General features: G+C 47.8%; 1 protein-coding gene across 1 annotated transcript; it reads left to right on the top strand.

Moving 5' to 3' along the window:
* Window positions 1-5300: 5300 nt before the first annotated feature.
* On the top strand, window positions 5301-6823 carry LOC147716874 (putative G protein-coupled receptor 33). The gene has a single exon (XM_086919816.1). It carries the CDS (start codon window positions 5301-5303, stop codon window positions 6288-6290), a length of 990 nt encoding a protein of 329 aa, XP_086775942.1. The 3' UTR covers window positions 6291-6823.
* Window positions 6824-27958: the final 21135 nt, after the last annotated feature.

Below are 27958 nucleotides of genomic sequence, written 5' to 3'. Positions count from 1 at the left end.
CTGATGGCTACAGTGTAGCAAGACATGACAGACACATAGGAAGAGGTGGAGGACTCGCTATTATTTACAAGAACGAGTACCGCACCACGCTTGATCCCATTCAATCCTCCAACTGTGAAGCTGCCACCTTTGCTATCAACATTAATTGTAAACAAACCCTTAAAGGTATCTTGTTATATCGACCTCCTTGACCTCGGAACTCCTTTCTTGCTTCTCTCTCTGAGCTAAATGACCATATTATATGCTCGACGGAGTACATGATACTGGGAGATTTTAACTTCCCTTTGGAGGAACAGGGCAATCACGATACTATCAACTTACTGCTGACTTCCTAACCCTAGGACTTCAACAATTGGTCAAGGGAATTACTCACCAGGCGGGACACACATTAGATGGTTTGTTCACTAACAACCCACTCATCTCTGTACTAGATATCCTGCCCCTCACGTGGACTGATCACAGGGCCATTATCTTTGGTATACATATTCGGCCGGTTAACCTTCCCCCCTCCAGGCCACCCACTAGGGTAGGAACCCGTGCTTGGAAGAATGCTGATATCCCTCAGATGGTAGATATCTTGACACTATCCTCCCCTACAAGAGGACCCAACCCTGTCCCCTCAGCCTCCGATTTCCAAGATTGGATCAGGAATGCTGCTGATCAGGTAGCCCCGGAGAAGTCTATACGACCTAACAGAAGATCCCCCTCGGCGGTGTGGTATACAGAAGAACTTAGGCTTCACCGACAACATTGTAGGAACCTAGAAAGGCGTTGGAGGAAATCCTACTGCCCCATAGCTAAGCAATCCTACAAAGATGCCTTGATAATATATAAAAAGGCTATCACTGCTCGAAAAATGACTTTTTTCTCGACCCAAATAGATAATGCCTGGAACTCTGCCAGAGAACTGTTCTCAGTGGTCACCTCCCTGTCCACTCCCTCTTCGGGTCCTGGAGCTGAACCTTCCCAGCCTTTCTGTAATGCTTTGTCCACCTTTTTCATCACTAAGGTGGCAGATATTTACGCATCTTTTGCTGGGGACGTAGGGACAAGATCTAGAGCCAGCAGTAAGGAAGAACCTGTCACTGACCATGACCCCTTCTCTTCGTTTACCCCCACCACACAAGACCAAATTAGTAGACTTATTTCCATCATCAAGTCTGGCTCCCCCTTGGACCCCTGTCCCCCCTTAGTGATGGCCAATTTAAGTGAGGTGATCTCTCGCCCACTTATGGAAATTTGCAACACCGCATTTCAAACTGGCCACTATCCTGCCCCGTGGAAGAAGGCAGTGATTAAACCTCTTTTGAAAAAACCCTCCCTGGATCCCACCGCTCTGGCCAGTTATAGACCCATTGCGTGTTTCCCCTTTCCTGCCAAAATATGCGAAGCACTGATGAATAAACAACTCTCAGAATTTGTCGATACTCACCAACTTCTAGACGAAACGCAGTCTGGTTTCAGGAAAGGGCATGGAACCGAGACTGCTTTAATAAAAGCTTCAGATGAGATCAGAGCCATTATGGACCAGGGAGGTGTGGCCATTCTGATTCTTCTGGATCTGTCCGCAGCATTTGACACGGTCGACCATGCTATTCTGGTCGACCGTGTCACAGCTCTGGGGATAAACGGCACAGCTAGAGATCTTATCTCATCCTTTCTGGCCGACCGTACCCAGACAGTCAAGTTGGGTAATTTCTACTCCCCCGTTTCTGCACTACCTTGTGGAGTTCCACAGGGCTCCTCGCTAAGTCCCACGTTATTTAACATCTACGTAGCGGACTTAGCGAGAGTAATAAAGGCCCACGGGGTACGATTGACATCTTATGCAGACGACACCCAACTGGTGCTGGCGATTCACAAGGACGGCCCAGTGGTGGCAGCCAATTTCCAAGGGGCCATGCTCGCTGTCAGTACTTGGATGTCCTCCAATTGTCTGAGGCTTAACTCGGACAAAACCGAGGTTATGACCTTTGGCAAACTCTCCCCAGAATGGTCCTCCATTTGGTGGCCCAACCAGCTGGGCTCTCCACCTGTCCCAGTTGAAAAGGCGAGAAACCTGGGAGTTATTTTCGACAGCAAGCTGACATTCAACCTCCATGTCAACAAGGTTGTGTCATCTGCCTTCTTTATTCTAAAGAAAATTAAGAAATTGCTGCCTTACCTCCCTATCTCAGCTGGGAAGACCCTAGTTACCACTCTAGTGTTTTCCAAAATTTATTACGGAAATGCCTTATTTCTTAACTCTCAGAAACTCGTTCTGTCTAAGCTGCAGTCTATACAGAACGTGGCTGCTAGAATTCTTTTAGACATTCCTCGCCGCCAGCCTACTACTCTCGCCATTCGCCAGCTTCATTGGCTTAGAGTAGAGAGCCGAATTAAATTCAAGGCCCTCTGCATCGCCTATAAGGCAGTGCATGGCGTCGGACCCAAGTTTCTGACTGATGCTTTTCAGTTGTACATCCCTAAAAGGCTGCTGAGATCTGCCAACACCTGCCTCCTATCGGTACCTCGCACAAGAACAGCAACTTGGGGAGACAGACGTTTTTGGTTGCTACGCCAAAGCTCTGGAACCCTCTGCCACTTACTATCAAAAATGCCCCCAATTTGATGAGCTTCCGTAGGCTCTTAAAGACATGGTTGTTTAACTAGTGAGTTCTGTTGTTTCGGTCCTGCTAGCCCCCACATGCGCCGAGACACCTTCGGGTATTTGTATGCGCAATAAAAATTCCATAAATAAATAAATAAATCTTTCTCTTGTTTTTAATGATAAGCAACTTACTCCTGGCATTTCCAGGTCAAAGGGATACTGTAGAAGTTCAACAGGAGCGTTCCCCTCTAAGATCCAGGAGGAGGGGCTGCCTGGAGACTGTACAAGGTAAACAGATCTCTGACAGCCCTGTTTTCCCTCTACTAGAAATGCTCCTTCTGCAGCTTCTGAGGCTAGGGGTCGCCAGGAAAGTGCAAGGGACAGTGAAGAACCTAGGTGTCTTTCTGGACTCCAGCCTATCCTATAGACAGCACATTGGAAGACTGGTGGGTAAATGTTACGGAGTCCTCAAAACCATACGCAAAGTACTTGACTATTTACCCATCGACACCAGGAAATCTTTAATACATGCACTAGTCACCCCCCACCTGGATTATGGAAACTCCTTGCTTATTAGTCTGAGTAAGAAAGGATTACAGCAGCTGCAACGAGCACAAAATGCGGCTGCCAGATTGGTCCTGAATTTGTCCAGAAGAGCCTCAGGGAAACAGGCTCTTAAGACCCTCCATTGGCTGCCCATACAGGAACGTATCCTGTTCAAATCACTGTGTATTACACATCGTGTAGCCCAGGGGAAAGGGCCAAGCTATCTTCAAAAGCTTCTAACGATCCATTGCCCAAGGCGCAATTTGAGATCATTAGGGAGCATGCTGTTTCAGGTTCCCCGCATTTTCAAATCACGGATGGGAGGTCGCTCGTTCAGATACCTAGCCTGTAAGAGTTGGAATGAGCTCCCCATCGAACTCCATATGGAACCGTCGGAAGCGAGATTCCGACTTAAACTGAAAACTTACCTATTCCCTCGAATTTAAGTCCTGCATTATGCCTCTTCTCCCTTTGTGGTACTAGGTACAGTAGGTCTTGCTCGCGAGATGGTCTGCTTCCATAGCGCAGGGACACACTGTTATAGTGTAACCATGCGCTCTACAACTGGTTTTATTATTATTATTATTATTATTATTAATATAAGCCATGGGCTGCAGCTGCTACACCCGCCGACCCCTAAATAACATCCATGCTCTCTAGGCTAGTATTCTGATGATCATGTATGCCTATTGGGACAACGATAATGCAATGCTGCCCTCAGAGCTGGTTCACACATTAAATAAAAGTGTAAAATAATAACTTAATGGATCCTCTATCAATAAATGCTCATTCTATATGTGTTTTTTCTGAATTAGCAAATTTTGTTTGAACGTCTGTGTATCTTCTGAGTGAATGCATTTTCTTTGAATGAATTAGGCTGTATTGAAAGGACATTAGCCTCTTCTATAATTGCTTATGTTTTCTCTGAATGACTGGTGCATATTTCCTGCACAATGGAATAAGACAGGCTTCCAGAATGAATGGGCCCAGCGTAGAAGAATTCTGGGGCAGATTTACAATCCCCTGTGGCACCAGTATGTCACTTTTTGTGACGTATTGGTGGCACATGTTACTGCTCCATATTTACAAGGACAGGAAAAGCCACCCTGCGTGGTTACCCCTTCCTGCACAAAAACAATCTCCCAATGACGCAGGCATCCTTGCACGCTGGTGCGACGGCACATGGCAGCAGTTTGTGCGCAAGCGCAGGGGATAACACAGGAATGTGACATATTATTGTAAATATGTTTCATTCCTGTGCTTTGGAAGAGCTGCAGCTTGGCGCAGCCAAAGAGCTTTCGTTGCCGCGCTGCGGCACTTCCTTGTATATCTGCCACTGGATTTCTAAATGCATGACAGCTGTGTCAAGAAGTCTGTATGTCTTTACTAATCTACATTTGCCTGAATGGAGGCAATGAGTCTTTGACTGACAGGACTTTTAAAAAAAAGAAAGTAGCTTTTTTAAAAAAATGTTTTTGTCGTATAAAAGGGTTTTCTCTGAATTAATTAAACACAAAAGGCTTGCCTATGTTTTTACATCTTCCATGAACGAATCTAAACTGATATCATTGGAGCCTTTCTAAAAGTATTCAGTGTCTTCCATGAATGATTTAGTCTTCACTCAGAAAGAAGAAATCTTCCCTGATTAACCCCTTTCTAATTAAAAGAGCCTTTTCTCGAAGAATGTCTGTCTTGAATGAGTTTTATCTGAACAAGCTTCAAATACCGCTGACATATGACTGCCTGCTCTGATCAAATACTTGAATACGTTGATGCTAATTCAATCTTCATTGAGCTCCTAATAATGTGGAGGATAAACAATGATGACATGACACTGTTGTGAAGCAGAGTTCCGCAGTATCTAGCCGAATGCTGCCAACGCAATCCATCCCCCACCACCTGCATAGCATTCCTATCTAGGTTAAAGCATGAAAAAGCAAAACCCTGCATTGAGAGGAACAAAATACCACTCTGCAACTGTATGCATATGAGTTAATTAAAAATGCATGAATCGCGCTCATTGGTTGCCTGTGTAATTCAAGCAAATATCTGAAAGATTGGTTTGTGTCAAATTGTGTGAGGTTTTAGGCACATCATTACCAAGCTGTGAAATTAAAAAGTAAATATGGCTTGATTCTAATTGTGTTCTCTTTTGTAGGACAAAATGGCTGAAGACAACCTAACCCTCCATTTTGATAACACAACCATTTGCCATAGAGGGAGTAATACTGCTGTCAACCTTCTCACAGCCATCTTGTTTTTTTTCACCTTCCTATTTGGAGTTGTTGTGAACAGTGTTTTTATCTGGGTGCTGGGCTTTAGGTTGAAAAGGACTGTGAACACAATCTGGTTTTTCCATCTCATTGCTGCCAACATCATCTTTGTTATGATTACTCCCTTCTTGGGAATTACTTCCCTCATGGACGCTCAGTGGACGTTTGGGGTGGCTCTATGCAAATTGATGAATGGATTAATTTCCCTGTGTATGTTCATCTCAGTCTTCTTGCTCACGTTCATCAGTGTTGACCGGTATCTGCTCATCTACCACCCATTGTGGTACAGATCCCATAGGACCATCCGCTGTGCCTCCATCATCACCACATCTGCATGGATCTTGTCTGTGATGCTCTGCTCACCCTACCTCGTTTTTAGACAAACACGTATCACTGATGAAAACAAGACCATCTGCTTCAACAATTATGCACTATCAGATGATTGGGACAATCCTGAGGTACAGAACCTTAGGAAAGTGGTGAACTGGTCAATGTTTATCGCGAGAGTGATACTAGGATACCTCCTCCCATTCTTTATAATTACCTTTTGCTACGTAAAGATCGCCATCAAGATTAAAAGTAAAAAGTTTGCTAAGTCACAAAAACCATTTAAGGTCATCCTCGCAGCCATTTTGTCTTTTTTCATCTGCTGGATGCCATACCACATATATGCCGGCATGAGTGTATGGGCCCCAGCACACATCTTACAGGTCATCCGAGGATTTGCGGTTTGTTTAATATGCATAAATAGTTGCTTCACACCTATACTTTACCTTTGCATTGGTGGAAATTTCAATCGAGTGTTCAAAAAGTCCATCTCAACCTTATTTGAGTCGGTTTTTAACGAAAACTTAAATTCATCTCTCCGGAATGAGGAATGAATCAGCTTATGATTTTCTACTATGAAATATCCTCTGTCCACGATTTGTTGACTATGACTGAAAGACTGTACCATAATGTAAAGGTTTGGTGGCCTATCTCATCTGAAATGAGTTGGATATCTCCATTCATCTACATGGGAGGGCGAATGTGTTCATCCTAAGAGACGTCACAAGCTGAACCTTACTACTGTGTCTCAGTACAGACTACAATTACTTTACAGGGAATATGCTGTGTACTTAGCCCATGAAAGATTCTAATCTCAATAGGAAAGTGGAGTCATTTATCAGTGCATGTGTACGTTGTTTTGTCAATGTATGATCTGTTTACATAATTGTGAGTTCATTTTCCATAACAAATCAAACCAGACAACCCTGCAAGACTGGAGGTCCCTGGCAGCCCAAGCTGCAATGCCAGCTTGGCTAGAAGCCTAGAGCTGATATTTTATATACCACAACATGTAATTGTTCCATAATCTACATTGTAGATAACAGCTACTGGTCTTCCATTTAAATAAACTAAAATGCAAAAACGTCCAGAGAAAATAAGTTGTTTTTTTGTCTAAATATAACTAAAAAGAAAAAGGAGAAACAACACCCCTAATCCGTGTGCCTGCACTTGGCGCTGGTGTAGAGTTGTTACAAGCTCCGGGCCATAACAATTCTATTTCGAATAAATGGAATGTCATAGTAAAAAACAGACCTAATGGTTTATCTTCACTATTAAAGAATGACATTGTATCTGTCATTGTCAATCTTTCTAGAAACATTTTGGTGTGAGTTAATTTCGACAACGTCTACAAATAATGCGGAAAAGACATATGTATTTGTAAAATGGAAAACAAAACATACAATTGGAGGAACATTAATAAACCTCTTAAACTTTTGGAACACAGCACAGATTAATCCCCTGATGTCCAAGCAGGCTTTTCCGCTGTCTGCTTTCATTAATCAGGGTAAACTGTGATAATTATATGCGTTCGTTTCTGACCAGTGATCTCCTTCTGGTCGGTTTTATGGGAAACACTGCAAGAGCAGGAGGAGACAGCCCAATAGAACAGCATTGCTAAAGCTTCACACAGGTACAGCAACAGCAGTGAAATGGGTCCACACACAAAATAAGCGCCGGAAAAGCCGGAAGGTCACGCTTGTTTTAAGTACATTTACTCTTTGTTGCAATGGCCATTAGATGTGTAATACACTTGGATGCAAGGAATGAAAACAAATATATACATACTGTGGAATTTGGGTTACTATATGGAGGGGGCGAGCCCTAGTTAAGCAATCAATCAATAACTTTATTTGGCAACATGCAATTAAAGTACAAAGTCAATACAATTAAAACAAAAAATGAATACATACAATCTGACATACATACATAATTAAAATACATATAACAAAGTGTACAAAACAGTAAAACATTCGGCGGGGACTTCTACTGTTCTAAATAATTAAGCCACAAATAACACTAAGCAATAGATCATTGTTAGAAATGGGGTTTCTGCTTGGCTAGGGTATGCACCTAAGCCAGGCAGAACCCACAGCAAGGGAGTTACACACAGAAGATAACCCCTGCTCACCCCCTTGGTATCTTGGCAGAGCTGTCAGGCCTATCCTAGAGGCAATATATAAAGCATTTGCTCAACACACTCACGTACCAGTGAAACACTTGGCACACCACAAAAGAAACTCCATATAAGGTTATTTAGAAATGTCCTTCGTATTATCCATAAGACCATTAGATCAGGGACATAACACAGGCCCACGCATCCCCCGCAGTGCGGGGGGCCCTCAAGCTCAAGGGGGCCCCCTCAGCACTGCACTTCGGCCTAAGAGCTCCTAATAGAGTCCAGAGGGGGGCCACTCCACGTACCTGGCAGGGGGGGGGGCCTCAATTATCGTTACCTCACTGTTGCATTCGATCACAATCACATATATTACTGTGCCACTAGGCACTTGTCATGACTTCACAGGGATTACATAAATCACTTAGCCAATTGGGCCACGGTCATAAACATTACAGTTAGGATAACAAGTAACTACTGGTAGGATCACCCTTAGCATAAAACATCATGCATAAACAACATCAGCAGTGCACTATAGCAGCCACTTGTACTGTGCACATATCATAAACACATCCTACCCACCTTAGGCATACTACCATCACTGCAGATCACCATTACTGTGCATATGAGGTGCAATCCAGACCATGGGTTACAACAACTAAGAGCGGCACCTGCGTACTGTGCCAACTGCCTATCCCTGCGTAGGCTCTTGGGCCACCTGCACACCTACCACAGGGAATGGGGTCATGTTGTGGAGGTTCCTTCCTTATTCAGGACTCAGGGTCCTACATCAAGGTCTTGCCCGTCCTAACACCAAGATCCAGGGTTCCTAAGTATGCGGAGGTATGGGGGGTACACACACTGTCCAATTTGGCAGGCAATGTACCTCGGCCATTCCACTTATACACAAGTGGTAGGCAGCCACCCACGAACCTACCAGGCGGCTGCCGATAAGCAAGGCAGACACGGGCCCCCACAACTCGCAGTGGGTCAACAGGCAGCTGCGACAAAGTAGCCCATCACACAACCGCTGCCTTCCTTCCTGCTGCTGTCCTGGCTTACTCAGGGAGGGCGGGCCCACAACGTCAATATCGGCCGCGCTAAATTTTAACTCTTCCCCTTCGGTGGCTCTCTTCTTTCTCTGGCTCCCTCAGCAGATTCCAACGCTGCGCTGCCTTGAGGGGAGCTGAACAGGGTTGCAGGGTATACAATGTGACTCCCTTTGTATTGAAATCTGGAGCCCGCATGGCTCCGGTCCCTTACAGGTGTAGTGGGCTCCGTCCCCTCCTGACATCGCCAGGAAATTCCAGGCCGGGATTCCTTGCGACTTATGCACTTCCTCGCAGCCCGGGGCCACGTAACAGACACCCAGCTACAGACCTGCAGAACCAAATGCAGGCAACAGAGGAGAGTGCAGCACTGCGCCCGCAGTATGGCAAAAAGCGCTCCTCTTGGCCAGCACTGAGTGAGCCCCCCACTTCGGCACCCTACCTTACAGTGCTCTCAAAGCACGCTCTGCCAACAATGAAAATATGAAGCGCTCCGCCTGCGCTTGACCAAGGAAACAGTTGGAGGGAACATGAAGCGCTATGGTTTCTCCAGCACAGGGTCAGAGAATAGGGCACATGTAGGCCAGCACACTGGGCCCTTTAGCAGAGGGCAGTTCCTTCAGCCACCCAGCAAGCAGTAGCTTAGTCCCAAACGGCAGTTCCTCCTCAGTCGCGGCCAGCATGCCTCGTGGGTAGAAGTGTGGGGGTCACGCGGAGAGTGGGTCACGCGGGGGGAATTGTGATTGGTCGGAATGCCGACCAGCCAGGCATCTATGGGGGGGACATTTTCTCCATGTAGGCTGCATGAAGCCTACATGGACAAAAGGCAGAGTGCACATGACTGGTTGGGTTGGCCCCAGGGGGGGCAGCAAAACAGTTGGCGCCAACAGCAGTGGGCAAGCCACTCTTCACCTGACCTAGAGCAGGACCATTAACCAAACACTTCTGCTTTCTCGAAATGCGAGAAGCAGAAACATAAAAGTGTATTTATAATACCATTTTATGCTTCTGCTTCTCGCACCGCGAGAAAGCAGTGGGGCGACGCTCCTCTGCCCACATGAAGTGGCCGCCCCTGCTCCTCCTGGTACACAGCAGTCCAAGCAGTGTCTTCTCTATCCTCTCATATGGGCACAACCCCTATTTGTTTTTTTTTAGGGAGTTTTATATAGCGCTAACTTGACCCAAAGCTATCGGGAATCAGAGCACTTTACATGAGCAACAGTTGCATTACATGAGGACGTTTTTTTGTTGTTGTTAGGTATGGGGAGATTAAGTGATTTGCCCAGAATCATAGGATGTTGGCGTCCGTGCCGAGACTCAAACCCGGTTCCCTAGATTTGCGGTAGACCGTCCTACCCATTAGGCTACATCCTTCCCCCTATACTTATAGTACCAAGGTCTTTGTTCTGGGGGGCACTTCAACCACTATTCAAGTGCACAACATCCCCATTCACATTTTCAGCCCCATTCACATTTTCAGCCCCAGTCCCAGACACACCACAGGGGGGTGGAGCCAGCATTGTGGAAGGCAGGCACAGCCCTATTCAGGTGCTGGTAAGACTTCTCCCACCTTTCCAAATGCAGACCAGGCCTGTTCAGGTGCAAGGGAAAACTCTCCCGCTACTCTAAATTCAGCCACGGTCTATTCAGCCTAGTGCTGAGTCACCCAGGAAAGGCAGGACACACCTCAACCCCCTCTTGACTGGCTGGATTGAATACACATCCCCTCTCCCCTGCCAGTCAGAAACAGACGGTCAATACACATAAAGGCAGGGCACAAAGACACATAAGCACACAGAAATGCCCACTTCTAAAAGTGGCATTTCTAAAATAGTAATAATAAATCTGCTTTCACCAATAAGCAGCATTTATCACTACTATTCCAAACATACCAAACATGGTCACACTACCCCTCTCAGAACAGAAATTACCACTGAAGCACATATCAGGGAATCCCCAATGCAACACTGTGAGTGGGCAGCCTCACAGCAGTGAGAAACCAAAATGTAAGATTCCCTGATTCTCCACATAGCCAACAGAAACTGTGAAACTGCAAAATGACTGTAGTCACACTTAAGGATTCTCAACGCAGCCCTACAAGTCCTGTACCCTAGGTTATGAGAAAATGGTTGGATGTACAAATTCCTAGGACCTTAATACGCCGGACAGAAAAATAAAAGGTGCTCTAATATTTCACCCATTAAGAGACAGAGAGCATATTGTTGAGAAAAATGCCTCAATTCAGCTCCCCACCTGCCTGTAAAAGAGAGGAAAGGTAGGGACCCATATCTAAACTGCAAATAGAGTTTCCTTGCAGGTGCCCGCTAAATGTCATCCAGGAAGTGCTCCAACTTGTAACTATCGTTCCACTGGAGGAAAACTGAAGTTAGAGTTCTTACTTGTGGCTGGGGGTGCAACAAATGTAGCTTACTTTGCTTATAAGTGATCTTTATTTGGGCCTTAGATATTTCACCGGACACAAGGGGGACATCCCACAATTGCCAGAGGCCAATGTTTGACAGGGTAACCCTAATATACTTGAGCCAAGGGTTATCAGTTGCACCCATACTGCATAAAATCTTCTGCAAACCTGCCTGAATGGAGACCAGCTCTAGAGTAAACCAGAACCTCTTCCAATATAATATGGGCTTTAGGCCAATCATGTCTGGTAAGTTTTATGCCCCATATCTAGCCTTAAGGGAAGCATTGGGGTACTGATAAGAAACCCTGTTAATTCTTGTAAAAAACTATTTTCAACAATGCTCAGGGGAGACACGTCACTGTGCCCCCAGAGTTCTGCTCCATAAAGAGCTGAGCCAAGTGCTTGATGGTTGAAAAAGTGCAATGCTGGATAAATAGGTTGGAAAGGGGAGCCATAAGACATTTTTATAATACCCCCTGAGGTTTGCTCATATGTGATGCCAATTGAAGTGCTCGTTGATGGTTATACCCAATTACTCGAACGTGCGAACACGCTCCAGGTGAGACCTTAAGTAGTAACCACAATTTCTGTCCGGTTTAATTTGCTAGGTTAAAATGGCAATTTAAGCTGCACACACAGGCTGCAATTGAAGACCTGAATGAGTAGCACAATCAGTGCTGCAGGTCCACTAGTAACATTTAATGTGCAAGCCCTGTGTACATGTAGTACCATTTCACTAGGAACTTATATACGTAAATTAAGTGCGCCAATTGGTTGTAAGCCAATTTAACCATGTTTTATGGAGTGAGAACACACACTTTAGCAGTCGTTAGCAGTGGTAAAATGCACAGAGTCCTAAAGCCAGCAAAAATGACATCGACAAAAAATGGAGGAGTAAGGCAAAAATAACTTTAGGGAAAGACCTCCCTAAGACTGGCAGGACTAAAACATACACATAAACAATAAACAAATTCACTTACACACACAGACAACACAAATGATAATAGTATGATTGTATGACTGATGGTTTCCTTGTGGAAAAGCTTATGCTCAATATAAGAGGCCTGGGTGTGTTATGATAACAGGCCAAATGTAAAGGCCATAGCCCTAATCGGTTTATTAGGAAAAGTTAAGTCAGATGCCCTACGTCTGATCTGTCTATTACGAAATGTGACAACAAAGGCAGCAGGAATAATTTATTTATTATGAATATTATGAATAGCATATATTAAGGCCAATAGGTCTATAAGCGCAGAGCATTAATGCACCATGTTAAAAGTATGTAGATAGGTTTTTTTTGCAGGGAATCTCACTGATACACCCTCTACAGGCATGTGTTTTGGTGTTGATGCTCCAGTTGACCAACCCTAGGGGGAGAATTCCGTGCTAGACCCACTTTGGAGGCAGCCGCGATGCATCCATTGGGGCGTAGGGGCGTAGCCCCACTAAGCCCTGGACGCACCGTGGCACTGCAGCTAAGCTAATAAACATAAACAGTAATTCTTCACAAATTAGCGCCACAGCGCATCACGGGAGTAACACACGGGGACAGGCGATCAGATGTCGATGGTAATTTGAGGTGCGGTCCGGAGTGCGTAGGGGGTGGGGGCAGGGCTGCTGGTCTGCTTCAGCTGCTTGAGTGACAGTCAGTCTGCAGCAGGCCAGCACTGTGCGCATGAGAATTACCGGGCTGTGACTTGCCCGCGCATGCGCCGATGCACGAAAAACACTTCAGGCATAGAGAAGGGGCCGGGGGTGCTGCTTTAGCCAGGCCGGGTTTACAAAGGCTGCCCAGGGCGAGTACACAGTGTGCCCCCCTAGCCAATCCTGGTGCTGCATGTAGCTCAGGATTGGCTGGTCCACCGCGCAACATCCATTATTGGATGCAGCGCGTGGGTGGGGGCAGAGTGGCAGACACTGCTCAGCACTGGGATATATCTGGCCAATCACTGTGTGACTTCAGCATGAAGCCAGCAGTGATTGGCCATTTATTCGGGACGCGCGCGCCGTGACGTTAAGTTACTGTCTGTTTCTGTTTCTAGTCTAACAGAACAGAACTTAGTCGTTGTCGCCACGTGCACTGCAGACAGAGAGCCAGTAGCAGACGCCCCCAGATGAGTCGACGGTCCACACGGTCACCAGTGTCCTGTCCAGTTCAATCATCTGATCATCTGAGTAGGTGAGTGCGTGCTGCGAAACACGCCATGTGCTAGCTACCCCATGCGGGTTTAAGTGCTACGCTAGAAACACGCCATTGGTAACTGTTGTGATGTCATGTGCTTGCTTGCGAGAAACACTGTACATCAATCAATCAATCAGTGACACTTATAAAGCGCGCTACATACCCGTAGGGTCTCAAGGCGCTGGGGGGGGAGGTGCCGCTACTGCTCGAACAGCCAGGTCTTCAGCTTCTTCCTGAAGGAGAGGTGGTCTTGGGTCAGGCGCAGGTCGGTCGGGAGGGAGTTCCAGGTCTTGGCGGCCAGGTAGGAGAAGGACCTTCCTCCTGTCGTCGCTCTTCGGATGCGAGGAACGGCGGCGAGGGCGTGGTTGGCTGATCGGAGGTGGTGTTTGGGAGCGTAGAAGTTGACTCGGCTGTTGAGGTAGCTCGGGCCTTGGTCGTGTAGGGCTTTGTGTGCGTGGGTGAGGAGGCGGAAGGTGATTCTTTTGTTGACGGGGAGCCAGTGAAGGTCTCTCAGATGTCCCGAGATGTGGCTGGTTCATGGGATATCGAGGATGAGTCTGGCTGAGGCGTTCTGGATCCACTGGAGTCTCTTCTGGAGCTTGGCGGTGGTGCCGGCGTAGAGGGCGTTGCCGTAGTCCAGTCGGCTGGTGACGAGGGCCTGGGTGACGGTCTTTCTGGTCTTGGTGGGGATCCACCAGAAGATCTTCCGTAGCATGCGTAGGATGTTGAAGCACGCCGAGGAGACGTTGTTGACTTGCCTGGTCATGGAGAGGGAGGAGTCCAGGATGACGCCCAGGTTTCGTGCATGGTCTGTCGGTTTGGGTGCGGTGCCCAGGGCGGGAGGCCACCAGGAGTCGTCCCAGGCGGAGGGTGAGGAGCCCAGGATGAGGACCTCCGTCTTGTCCGAGTTCAGTTTCAGGCGGCTGGTCGTCATCCACTCGGCTACCTCTTTCATCCCTTCGTGCAGGTTGGCTCTGGCGGCGGCGGGGTCGTTGGTCAGGGAGAGGATCAGCTGGGTGTCGTCAGCGTAGGAGATTATGCTGAGGTTGTGTTTGCGTACGATGGCCGCGAGGGGGCTCATGAAGACGTTGAAGAGGGTGGGGCTCAGAGATGATCCTTGGGGGACGCCGCAGATGACTTCGGAGGCCTCTGACTTGTAAGGTGGTAGGCGGACACTCTGTGTTCTTCCGTCGAGGAAGGAGGTGATCCATTCCAGCGCCTTGTCCTGGATGCCGATGTTGCTGAGGCGCCGTACTAGGGTGCGGTGGCAGACCGTGTCGAATGCCGCGGAGAGGTCTAGGAGGATGAGGGCCGCTGTTTCTCAATTGTTCATCAGGGCTCGGATGTCATCGGTGGCGGCGATGAGGGCGGTCTCGGTGCTGTGGTTGGCTCGGTAGCCGGACTGTGAGGGGTCGAGGGATCCGTTCGTCTCGAGGAAGGCGGCCATCTGCTTGTTGACGGTCTTCTCGATGACTTTGGCTGGAAACGGGAGGAGCGAGATGGGGCGGTAATTCTTGAGTTCGGTGGGGTCCGCTGTGGGTTTCTTGAGTAGAGCGCTGAGTTCGGCGTGCTTCCAGCTCTCGGGGAAGGTGGCTGTGTCGAAGGATGTGTTGATGATGTCTCGCAGGTGGGGTGCGATGACAGCGTCGGCCTTGTTGAAGACGTGGTGAGGGCAGGGGTCGGTCGGTGATCCGGAGTGGATGGAGTTCATCGTGCGGGTGGTGTCTTCGGTGCTGATCGGGGTCCAGGCGTGGAGGGTGGTGGTGGGGGGGGGTGGTTGTTCGGTCATGGTGTGCGTTGGTTGGTTGTTGAAGCTGTTGTGTATGTCCGCGATCTTGTTGTGGAAGTATGAAGCGAGGGAGTTGCAGAGGTCTTGCGATGGGATGATGTCGTTGTTTCCTGCGCTGGGGTTGGAAAGCTCTTTCACGATGTTGAAGAGTTCCTTGCAGTTGTGTGCGTTGTTGTCCAACCGGTCCTTGAAAGCTGTTTTCTTGGCGGCGCGGATCAGCTGGTGGTGTTTCCGGGTGGCAAGTTTGAAGGAGGTCCTGTTGTCCGGTGTCGGTTCCCTTCTCCAGACTTTCTCGAGGGCTCGGCAGTTCTTCTTGGAGCTCTTGAGTTCGTCGGTGAACCAAGGGGCCTTCTTGCTGCCGGGTCTGCTAGGCGGGGTCCTCAGTGGGGCGAGTTCGTCCGCGCAGTTGCTGATCCACTTCGTGAGGTTGTCGGCGGCCTGGCTGGGGTTCGCTGAGCTGGCAGGAGGGTGCTGGCTCAGGGAGGTGGCGTGCTCGTCTGCTGTGATCTTGTTCCAGCTTCTGCGGGCGGTCTGTTTCTGGTGGTGGTGGGTCGTCGTTCTCTTGAAGGTGAAGTGGACGCAGCTGTGGTCCGTCCATAGAAGCTCAGTGGCGTGGCTGAAGTTGATGTCTGTGCTGGAAGAGAAGACTGCGTCGAGTGTGTGTCCGGCGAGGTGGGTGGGGGTGGACACCAGTTGCTTGAGTCCCAGGTTGGCGAGGTTGGCGAGCAGGGTGCTGGTGTTGCGGTCTTTGTTGTTCTCCAGATGGAAGTTGAGGTCTCCCAGGAGGATGTAGTCAGCGGAGGGGAGGGCATGCGGGCTGACGAAGTCGGCGATGTCCTCGCTGAATTGCGTGCGTGGTCCCGGGGGTCGGTAGATCAGGGTGCCTCTGAGGGTGGTGTTCGGGTTGGTGTGGATCTGGAAATGCAGGTGTTCGGCGCTGGTCAGGGTGTTGTCGGTGCTGGTCGTGAGACGGATGGTGCTCCTGTGGACGATGGCGATGCCTCCTCCCATCTGGTTGGCGTTTCGGTCCCTCCGGACGATCTTGTAGCCCTCTGGGATAGCGATGGCGATGTCGGGAGCTGAAGAGGTGTTCATCCAGGTCTCCGTGAGGAAGGCAACGTCAGGGGATGTGGCGTCTAGGAGGTTCCAGAGTTCGATGGCGTGTCTGTGGACGGAGCGGGTGTTGAGCAGGATGCACTTGAGGTGGGTGCTGCTGGTGTTTGACTTGGCGGGTGTTGGTGCGAGGCAGGTCCGGGTGCAGGAGAACTTGCAGGCGTGGCAGCTGAAGGGACCGTGGGTGCGTCGTGGAGTGGCTTGGTGGCACTCTGGGAGTCGGCCGGTGCTGAGTTCGTTGAGGGTGGCGGCGGAGTACGTCAGGTGGGTCGGTCGGGGTCTTCGGGGGCCAGGGGTCCTGGCGCTGGTCGCGAACGGGCGCGGACGGGCGCAGACGGGCTTACCTTTGGCGCGCCTTCGGCGCACAATCGGCGCGCCCGCTGCGCGTGACCGCTGCGCGTTCGCACGGTCGCCATTTAAGGCGAAGTGCGCGGGTGGGCGGAGCAGCTGGGAGGCGGGAGCGGGGAGGGTTACAGAAGAGAAAAAGGGGCGGGGACAAGCGGCGGGGGCGGGAAGGGAGGGCGGGGGGCGGCTGAAAACGCTCTAACTTTAAAACAGTCCCGGTCGGAAGTGGAACATGCTCTGCCTCTGAGGTATTTCGACCGATTTATTATGAGTTGGGAATTGTGAGGAAATTAATTATAAGACTCCAAAGGGTGAGATCAGATTGACCGAAGCAGATGTCTGTCGCGGTTTCTCGAAATAATGCACTTGGTAATTTGTACTACATACCCTTTAGAATGTGGCTATTATGAAATACTTGTTGGAATTAATTTATAGTATGGTGATTGTAGGCTGCTCGTGTAATATATATTCTGGAAGTTATTTTGAAATGTATTCGCAAAGTAAAATAATGGGTTTTTTGATCAATGTAACATAGGACGCACTTACCACTTTGGAATTACAAGGATGGAACTTTAGAAATTATATTTGAGGAATTGAATATATGAAAACGCTTTAATGACCGTTTGTGTTATAGCTGCAAGGAAAACAAAATGAAAAATATTAATAATAAAACAATTATGAAGCCTACGTAGTGCAATTTGATGCCTCCAATAGAGCTGCTTGATCAGTGCTCCCACACGGAGGCCTGACTACACCCATTGTCCATAGCATTGTTTTTCTGCCACAAAAATGAAAAAAATGCAAGAAGAACTTCAGAAAGAACTCTAAGCGATCAAAGAGGCACTTGCAGAACGGAAACATTATCTAAAGTACGCACAGCGTTGTATCACAATTTTTACCGGTCACAAGAACCTTGCATTATTGCAGACAGCCCAGGCCTGCAGTCAGTGACAAACTTGTTGGATTGACTTCCTTTCTCACGCTCAGAAGGCCAAAGCTGATGCATGGCCCGTTGGCACCCTTATGCACATGGAGGAAAAAGAAGCTGAAATAGGAGGAATCCCATGCATTACACCTGAAAATGTCTCATCCTTTATACAGAACCCTGCTCAGTTCTTTGAAAGGTACTTTGACAAGCCTATCAGAATATCAATGGACCTGCTTTTCGGAACCATGATATTTAGCGTACAATGAGTGACTCTCATTCTTCTGCAAGCAGGCCCTGGGCCCTGCCAAAAGGGTAATCTACGTGACGTCCCAAACTGGCAGACGCGAGTCCCGAGGAGAGGCCGACGACGGTGTGTTGTCATGTAGGAATAGAGCTATGCCTACCAATGTGTGTGTGGAGTTTTATGCCATGTCAGTTGCGCCAAGGATTGAGTTTCCAGTTATGACCCGATGTGTACAGGAAACGTAAACCAGAACTGATTTATGTATGTGGGTCTCCCAGAAAATGTTGTTCAGTTCTAACTCATGTTGGAGTTTTCCTCGGATCGCTCAGATAGGCAATCACTATGATAGATGAAAGGCTAAGCTATAAGATGAAATGTCACCTCCTACCTTATTTGTAGTCACTTCCATAGTGTGTGCTTGCAGTAAACTGTGACTAGACCTGGGGTACACCATTATTCCTGGCCCAGAACTGATGTAGCTAGAGTGCCTATATGCTCTGCTTCCTGGATGTGGCTGGATGGTCCTGTCAGCTCTAGGGTGGTCCAGGCGCCCCTCCTCCTCCTAATGTCCCTGGGTGGCTTGTGCGCCCCTCTCTCCTGGTGCTCTGTTGTAGAAGTTGGTCCCTCCTCGAAGCCTCTGTGTGGTGACAGTAAGCAAATACAAGTAACACAAGTAATATAATATTTGGGTCCATGCAACGGAGCCCTCGATAATCCTGCAATGCAAAAGGATGATATATGACCAAGAATGCAGTAAATTGCACAGTAATGTATCTGGCAACTTTTGGTTGTGCGACCTCAGGTGAGGGGCTGCCTGTCATGTCCTGGGAGGATTGAAAACCCAGCTTGGATTTTGTGAACGCGGAGCCCCTGAACTCGAGCAGGAAACCTACTACTTGTAAGGGTCTTCAGGTCAGCATTTAACATGTAAGGAGTGGTGCCACTGTGCGGCACAAGTGACGCCTTCTAAGTTTACAGGTAGGTATTGAAGCCTTTGTGTTTAACTCATCAACTACTATGCTTATGTCTTTGTAGTTTGTAACTCACAGTTGCCTGCTTTCTATTATCTGGTTTTAGTTGCTTTGGGCTGTCCAGCTTGACTACATCTCTCTCGTGGGCGTTCCTTGTTTACTGGATCCTTCCGAGTCCGGCCTCTCTGTAAACAGGCCTTTAAATCTTATCTTGTACCTGATGCAGATCACAACATGTGCTGTGCATATGATATAAATAGGTCAGTGAATCACTGCTTTTGTCAGAGAGATCCTTTTGTTACTTGCAGTTATTGAATAAGCAGCTACCTATGTTATGCCATCTATTAATGTAATAACTGCACTTTCACAATTGCTTTATTAACCTTCCTGCTTTCTCAAATTTTCTTGAAAATGCACGATTTTTCTTCTCTTTTTTCAAAAATTTCTCGGGGGGGGGGGTAACCCCCCCCCCCTAAACCCCCCTTATGGGGTTCGGGCTCGCTCGCTGCACTCGCTCGCTATGGTGCAGTATACAAATCAGTTTGCACCTCACCACTTTCAAATGTCACCAGCCGCCACTGTTTGGAGGGCCTGACAGGGTTAGTACCAATCCTCCAGTATGACAGTTAACAGCATATGGTAATGCAAGAACCCCCTTCAGCTTTGGTTGTGGTGCCCAGTAAGTGACAACATTTTGCCTGATCACATTACATATCCATCTGAAAATCAGAACACTCCAGAGTCAGGACTGGAGATTTCTTCCTTTATATGTCCTGTTTTATTGTTTTCTTCTCCTTTTTTGAAAGTATACTGCCTTTCCCCTGACAATGGTACTACTGGGCCACTCGCTGGTCACTCATTTCATCTGCAGTGCAAGGCAACCCACTTGGTCACTGCTTCTAACTCCAGCGGCCATCTTGGAATTATATTGTCCACAGTGGTTCATTGGTTTACCATTCAAAGATGACAAACATGTTGTTTCCAAATGTGGATGTCATGTCCCAACTTTAAAAAAACAATGCACTACATTAAATACCATTGCAAGTCCACGCTGCTGTGATACATTTTACGGTTTATTGCATGCATATGCCCAACATGTTTAGGCAGAGGCATGTTTCCTAGTTTCTACTTTTTTTCTTTTCATTTATTTTGCAAGTTCTTGTTGAATCTGTATGTATTTTATTGTTGATGGGTAAGTGGGTGAATACAGAATGAGACTGAATGGATGAAAGGATGCATGAGGTCAAGGATGAGTGAGAAAATAGATGTATGATAAGTTCTGAATGCAAGAAAGAGAGTGCCCCTTCACAGACCCTACCCCTGTGATCAGGGCCGTTTCTAGGTGTTTTGCCACCCTAGGCAACAATTAAGAAATGTCGCCCCCCTCCCTTTTACTACCATCACTCACTCCCCCTGTCATCAAGGCTAGAAGAATTAATTGACAGGTGAGACTCGTGGGTGCCAAAGAACATCACTCCGGTTCTATGCATGTTGATAAGCAGGTGACGCAGCCCAGATATAGTGTACCCAATTCACGTACAATAACTGGAATGCACTTTATTTTATTGATTGGGCAATCATTGAACTACAAATACAGGGGCCTATGACGTGGGTGCGTGATCGTGCAGGGCACAGATGTGTGTTTGTTTTTAGGTGAATTTATTGTGACTTTTAAGCTGGGGACCAGGTTGGAGTCTGGGGGGAGTCTCAATCATCCTGTGATTCTGGGCAAATCTCCCCGTGTCTACAAAAGAACAAAAATGAATGTGTCCGACTGTGATTCTGTAATGCCACTGGTGCTCCTGTTAAGTGCACTGGTACCTTCCGGTCGAGTTTGCGGTATATAAACTACTAAAAAAAAATACAAACACTTGATGCGGAATTTCTCGGAGGATGTGCAGCAAGCAGCATAACTAGAATGCCAGGCAGTCATCTCCAGCTGTTATCAAGTGGTGCTCTCTGCATCGCATGTTCTAACCCTGAAAACAACCTGAGTTTGCTGTATGCACTTTAGAAAGCGCCTCGCATTAACAGGAAGACATCAGTGCCCTGCGGGAACGCACGCCTTCATGACACTAACCCAGGTCGTTCTCTGCATATAATAAAAGAGAAAACTTCTTTTTAAAAAGGCACACAAACGACCGTGCAGCATTTTGGTGCCTGTGTTATGTTTTTCAGAAGCGCTTTCTCTACCGAGCACAAGCTACACACGTGGTTGGTTACAAATGAACCAGCCTTGTGAATGTTGGGTAGGGTCAGCACAAAATCAGGTTTTTTGCCGCCCTCTGCCTTTTGCCGCCCTAGGCGGCTGCCTAGTCCTGCCTAATGGTAGAAACGGCCCTGCCTGTGATTAAAACACAAAAAACGACCTGTGTCCAAGGCTGCCGCTACCATGGTTCATCACCCTGACGCTTCTGCTCTGCAAAGCCTGCCATCCTTTCTCCCTCTTCCTGGGAGAAAACCTATGACAAGAGTGGCTGTGGTATGAAGAGGCTGTGGTATGAAGAGCACCTTAACAGTAAGCACCAGGGTTGAAACAGAGAAAGCCAGCAGCTGTTAGGTACCAGCAGAAAGAGAAAGGTGACCTCCCGCACCTTGAAGCACCAACATACCCAGCGAAGCCAGTGTTGTCGAGCGTCCACACACCTCCAACAGGTGAGGTGCTCGAGATCGACGATCACTGCACTGCACCAAGGAAACAGCTCCACGGAGCACATGACACAATTGCTGAGGTGTGTGTGCTGACCCTGGGACTGCGACTAGGAGTGGTGCGGCAGCTAAGAAGATGTTTGGCATAAGGGAGAGCCAGCAAAGCTTCCTGCAGTTGATTCCCCACAGGTGGGATATTTTAAGGAGCCCAGCAGAAGCGGCTCCCACCTGCAATAAATTCCAAGGCTGACCAGAAAACGCATCATGGGAGATATGAGCGCTGCGCTCCCCCTGGTGGCCAACTCCCACTACAGTGGAAGGAAAGGAAACTGCTCTGTCTCCCATAACAAACCTGCAGCTCCTAGGACAAGGCCGCCTGAAGCCTTGTTGCAGTGCCGCCACCGGTCACCTCCAACAGCGAAAGGCAAAGCAAGCGCAGAGCAAGAACACAGCAGCACCACCAGAAGATAGAGTGTGCCAAGCAAGAGCCTGCAGTCACACTGTCTGCACAGGCACAGGACACATCAATGACCGCTAGAGGTTGTGTGTGCCCCATTTAACAAAGCCCAGAAGAGTGCAGCTCCATCACCCCTTACAGAGTTGGAGACCTGGCATGCCGACTGTCGAAGGGTTACTGGGGCTGAGGAAGCACAATGGCACAAGCGTGAGGAGTGCCACGCTCCCCTGGTGGCCATTTGCAGTCACCACCAGTCAGGAAACACTGTTTGCTGCTCGCTGCAACTTCCATCATCTGCAGTCAAAAGGAAAGCAAGTTAGGCCACCACAGCTGGGGGAATCATTGTGCAAGCACTTCCGCCTGCAAAACCAACCAGCTTAAACAGACAAACGTAAACTGGAGCTGCAAAACTGGGCAGAGAAAGAGCTGACAGGACTACCAGTGCTTTGCCCTGGACACTGATGCTGCTCCCACTGGAGGGAAGCAGGACTGCACCAGCCAATCACCTCTCCCCAGGCACTCTAAATGAGAGGGGCAGATGGGCAACTAATAGTTGTTGATGGCATGAAGCATAAAAGGCTAGCAGCCCCCACTTGCTACATATGAGACAGATTGCGAACGCTAACTCACTAGGGTGCTAACTTGTACAATATCACAGAAAGGCCCTAAACACCTGCACCAAGCCAGGAAAGAAGAAGAAGAACATTAAGGCATTATGGTTTCCACCCAGCTGCCCAAAAGCGCACCTGCTCTAACCACTCACTGGGGGTTCACCACTGGCAAGGGCTACAGTGCCCAGACACTGGATATTCTCCACTGGTCCCTGTCAGAACCTACCCCAGTAGCCAAGGAAAAAAGAAAAGAGAAGACCTGCCCACAACCTTTAAGCAGGGGTGCAGGAATTGACCATAGCAGAGACACTGTCAAGGGAAAAAGACAGTAACATTTATGTGATACCAACCTAGCGCAGACATCAAAACAGTGGCAAAAGTCTGCAATGCCACCCAGCAAAGAATTAACATCATCAGCTGTTCTCAGAAACCCCCTAGATACGGGTTAACGCCCCAGAAGGAGAGGCCCTCCATTAAATTGCAACCAGATCACTGCCAGATTGCTTGGCTGTGTTAGGTTTGAAATTCCCATTCCTTTAATGCACTTTATTCATGTTATATCAGGTTAGCAGTGTGTGGCTAAATAGACGCCATTTGTATTCACGGTATGCAACTCACTGAGTTATCCCCGTAATGTGCAGGCTTCGGTTAGCGAGTGTGACTTCCTTTTGTATTTCGTAATCCCTATTAGGTTGCTTAGACTGTGCCTGAAGTAGACCTCATTACTCGTATTGCTGGCCTCAGCAAAGCACTGTATTTCGTTATCTTCTCTTCTGTTCAAGGCTGTTTCTCGACTTACTAATGAATAGGCCTTTCTGCCATCGCATACCTATCCGAGTGTCTAGTACTGCTCCCCCGTTAGAAGACGCTGAAACTCAGCACAGTAACCTTGAGTTGCCGATAGTATGTACCCATCTGGAAGGTGGAACTCATTCCTATGTGCTCTCTTTGTTCACGTTTGGCCCAGGCCGGTAACTACTATATGACCGACTCTTCATTCCTTGGGAAGGCGTAGCAAGTGGTTGTAAGTAACCTGGGTGGCCCCTAAGGGCCAATTTCTTCAGTTGGCGCCCAAACAGGGACCCCGCAAGGTGACCCCACTCACCCGAAAATAGGTTGCCGGGTCAGGGTTGCGTCCGGTTGGTCCGGCGGATCGGGGTACCCCACACGATTGAGCTTGGTTCTCGCAGCTGCCCTGCCCGTCTGATCGGGCGACTCCTCGTCTAGTGGTCACCGGCTGAGGTCCTGAGAAGGTGAAACCTTGAAGCTGACCATTTGGTCTGAAGATTCGGCAGTGGAGAATAATTTGACTCAACCTGAGTGCACCAGGTGAGTAAATTGATTATTGGAATAATGCTGCCATTCTTGAACAACACAAGCCTGCGGGCTGTGTCTTAATACCTTGCTTGAATGGCACAAGCCGATGGGCTGTGTATTGGTATGGTCTTTTGGGCTGACTTAGTATGAACTTGGTGGGTTTGCGAACCCTTTTTGAAAGATAAAGAGTGTTTCTAAACAATCTGCCAGGCCAACTGGTAATTTGGTCTTCTCTCGAAAAAATCTGGGGCTAGAGCCTGTCTTCTTGAACTTGGTGCAGTCTCCGGACTGCAGTGGGCGGTTTTCGGACGATTTTTGTTTGGTTCTTGAACAATTAATCTCTTGTTTATTTTTTTTTCTTTTATTATTTTCATTGATATTATACTTGTCCGTCAGGGACAGCACATGTGTCTTATACTAAGATGCCTTGTTTGAGTAAGTTAGGGTGTTTTGGATGTTGATGTTGTTCCACTGATGCTCGATTGTAAGAGAGCCAGCCTGCGCCTCTGGGGGATTTCCTAAATTTATGCATATACGTCAAGCATGATATTGGCCCTATTATGTTTAGCACATTGTGGAATAAATATACGAGGGACAATGCTGAGCTACAATGGCCACTTACTGGCTCGTTTGATGAACAAAAATTTAATTTCTTGCAGGACAAATTGTTCACTAAAAAGAGTAGGCAGTCGGTGTTTGATTCTCTAAGAGTATGGCAGAAACAAGTAAAGCAACGGCGTATGAGAGCAGAGAAACAGGCCCGGAAGAGACAGACACAAACTATAACACAGAAAGCAGTGGCCTATGAAAGGGAAAAGACAGAGAAGGGCATAGAATGTGCCGATAGGAAGTTCTGATTACAGACTGATAAATGTTATGTTAGTAGAGAGGAAGGTGATGATTTTGTTGAAGAGCGATTGGATTCGTGCCCCCCACCTCCTTATGCCCCTAAATGGATATACCGACAGTTCCGATGTCCCAGTCTTTGGCCCCTAATGCCGCCCTCTCTAGTGTTTCTGTTTCTAGCGCTACTGCCTCAGCCCCAGCCCCAATTGCTTCTTCTCTACTCACTCCAGTCACAGGGGCGGGTGCTGTTATCTCTCCTGTCCTGTCTATTGGTTCCGTTTTGACTGCTATGTGCCCTTTCACACCTACAACACTGTCTCCCTAATTGATGCTACCTGTCTCTGTCTCTGCTCTTTTCCACTTGGGCGTGACACCTCAAACACTGTCAAATATTGAAACGCCTGTGCATGAGGTGCATGAAACTACGAGATCCAGCGGGGACAGCTAGGTGCCGAGAGGGTGCAGAGCGTTGCGGGCGGTGTGCCATTGTCGCTCCCACCCCCCCTCTGAATCTATGGGGCGTGGTTCATACTGAATACAAACTTTTGGGCTCCTCGCAACTGAGGCAAATCCCCAGCCTTTGGTTTGTATTTTCACGCACTTTTTTACACATAGTGCCACTGTTTTTAACTTTCACACCTACAGCAGGGTAGGCCTTAGCGCGCCTATACCTGTTGAGGTAACACCCACTCCACTGGTCCTGACGAAAGCCCTGTAAACTCACACACTTAAAGGGCAGAAACATGTTGACCTTCCCCTAACAGGGAAACACCTGTATTTCTTGTGGATAGTTTCCCTGCACATAGCATCAATTTTAATATGTCAAGTTGACCAGCTAATAAATGATTTTTTGGGACAACCTCTGACATTTTTAACTACACCTTCTTTTTCACATTCACTCTCACAACAACCCGCTCCGCAGTCTCCTGGCGTCGTAGCACACTCGGGAGGTACTCGATCTCCCGAGTGGACCCGATGATGAAGCATGTCACCACTAGGGTGAGTGAGGGTTTCTTGAAGAAATAATTTGTTTTTTCTAGAAAGTTAGCCCAGTGTATTGACCAACTACAGCTGGCCTCATACTAATACGTGCTATCTTGATCACACCCACGTCTCACTGACGGACACTCTTCCTTTGTTTGTATATCTATTGATTGGGGACTAAGAGTGCCTCTGAACCCTGTCTCTCCCTTTGTTGATCGCCATGAAACTAATTGGGCAGCAGCGTGAGACCGCATGGAGAAAGTGTAGGTGCGTTGGGCTGTGGGTGATGAGGAAAAGCAAATGGTGGTGAACCAAGCAGGTCAGTGGGCTCGGAACGCGATCTATAGTGTGGAAGATGTGGGAGTGTGATGAAAGATTATGAGCCATTCATACAGCAGCATGCTCTAAAGCACATGTCGGCCAGGTTAATAGGACTGTGGGGACAGTGTTTTCAGGGTGTCGCACCGCAGATCATCCATGACATACGAGACAGGTTATATGCTACAGTTATGGCTCCCAATTAGCTTTTTAGCAATGTAACAACATTAGTGGGTTATCGAGGCAGACTGCTCCAAAAGGTTCCGACGATAGGGACATAACATCCCATGAGGGCGGTCCATACTGAAATACCAGAACTGAGTGACTCCACAGACAATGTAATTAGACCACGGGTCGACGCTCGGTTTCAGTTACAGTGGACCTATACTCCTTGGAAGAGGAGTGAGGTCCTATCCCTAAAGAGCCAGCTGCCGTACCCTCGAAAAAACCCAACTGCATATTATATAGAATTGACGGAGGCGCCCTCCTCCACACTGATGACGTTAGCCGATATTTAATTGTTCTTTGGTCTCCTGATACCGGTCGGTATATGTAGGCAGGTTCATACGCAGGATCATGCATTGGAGTTGGGTGGCACATGGGATGAGATCAAGGCATAGGATAAGGAGCGTAAGCCAGGCGACAAGCAGAAAGCCGAGCTCCTAGTTTTGCTGGGGTGTATTATCCCCTATATGCATACCCTTATTCCGCCAAGGCGAGATGATTGGGATAAGTTGACTGGGTGTCGTCAGAAGAAGGATGAAAGTACGTCTGATTTCTTTACTAGATTTGAAGGGGTGTTTTTAGGCTTTAGTGGTCAGGACCTGTCACAGGAGGGTGGTGTTCATTTGTTTGTTAACAGATTTGTCACTAACTTGCTTCCCGAAATCGCAACGAGGTTGCAGGCTTCGGAAAGTACTTGAAAGAATAATTTCTTGTATTCTGTTTTAAATTTGCACTTTGGTTTTTAAACTCTGTCATGTATGTATTTGTGTAGCTTTTATGATTCACTTTGTGACTTCGAATAAAGCTTATTTTGATTTGCTTTGATACTTGGACGACCTCATCCCCATCAGTGATTTTGAATATGTCACAGTACTACGAGCATAGAGCGCATGAGGACAAAGAAAAGGTATAGGAAAAGTAAAAGGATTTGAAGATGAGGGTAATAATGCAGCAAATGCAAGGGAAAGAGGCAGAGGTTCGGGTTCGGCCCAGCGGTTACCACTGTCTAATAGGGGTGGTGCTTTGAGTGTGCCTTTTGGGCTTAACCAATGTGCATCCTGTAAGCAGGAAGGACATTGGCGGAATGAGTGCCCAGAGTTGTTGCAGAAAGGAGAGGCCAGAGAGGTCGAGGTTTTAGAGGACGCGGAAGAGGAGGAGGAGGCTGAGGGGAGATGCAGTCAGAGATTACATCACACAATCGACAGAGCAGGAACTATTTTGATGACCGCCGAGGCAGGCAGTACTATCACGATGACTATGACATGGATGGGGTGACAAGGTTGTCCCAAAGCTAGGACAGCCAGGGAAAGTATGAGGGACCAGTTCCGGTGCCTGTAGATCAGCGCAGACCCTATTTTACGGCGGATTTGCAGGGTACGACCACAACATTTTTAGTTGATACAGGCACTATGAATAGTTCTGTTTCCTATTCACTGGTCCGGGGGCAACTCTATATGGCCAAAATAATGTGTCAGTAGGCTTTTCATGCATGCCGGTTCTTAGCCCCATTTCCAAACCTCTTGCTTTGGACTATTGGCCCCTTCACGGTTGATTCACCATTTTTATTAACATCAAATTGGGAGAATTTGTTGGGATTGGATTTGTTAAAAAGATTACATGTGACAATATTTTGTTCTCCTGATGGTGTATACATGA

This window comes from Lissotriton vulgaris, chromosome 5 (genome assembly GCF_964263255.1).
Source record: "Lissotriton vulgaris chromosome 5, aLisVul1.2, whole genome shotgun sequence".
Taxonomy (NCBI): domain Eukaryota; kingdom Metazoa; phylum Chordata; class Amphibia; order Caudata; family Salamandridae; genus Lissotriton; species Lissotriton vulgaris.
This window is presented reverse-complemented; position numbering and strand designations above follow the sequence as displayed.

Bases quoted from the DNA above. Each gene is read 5' to 3' on its own strand.
- LOC147716874 (XM_086919816.1), top strand. From the start codon at position 5,301: ATGGCTGAAGACAACCTAACCCTCCATTTTGATAACACAACCATTTGC.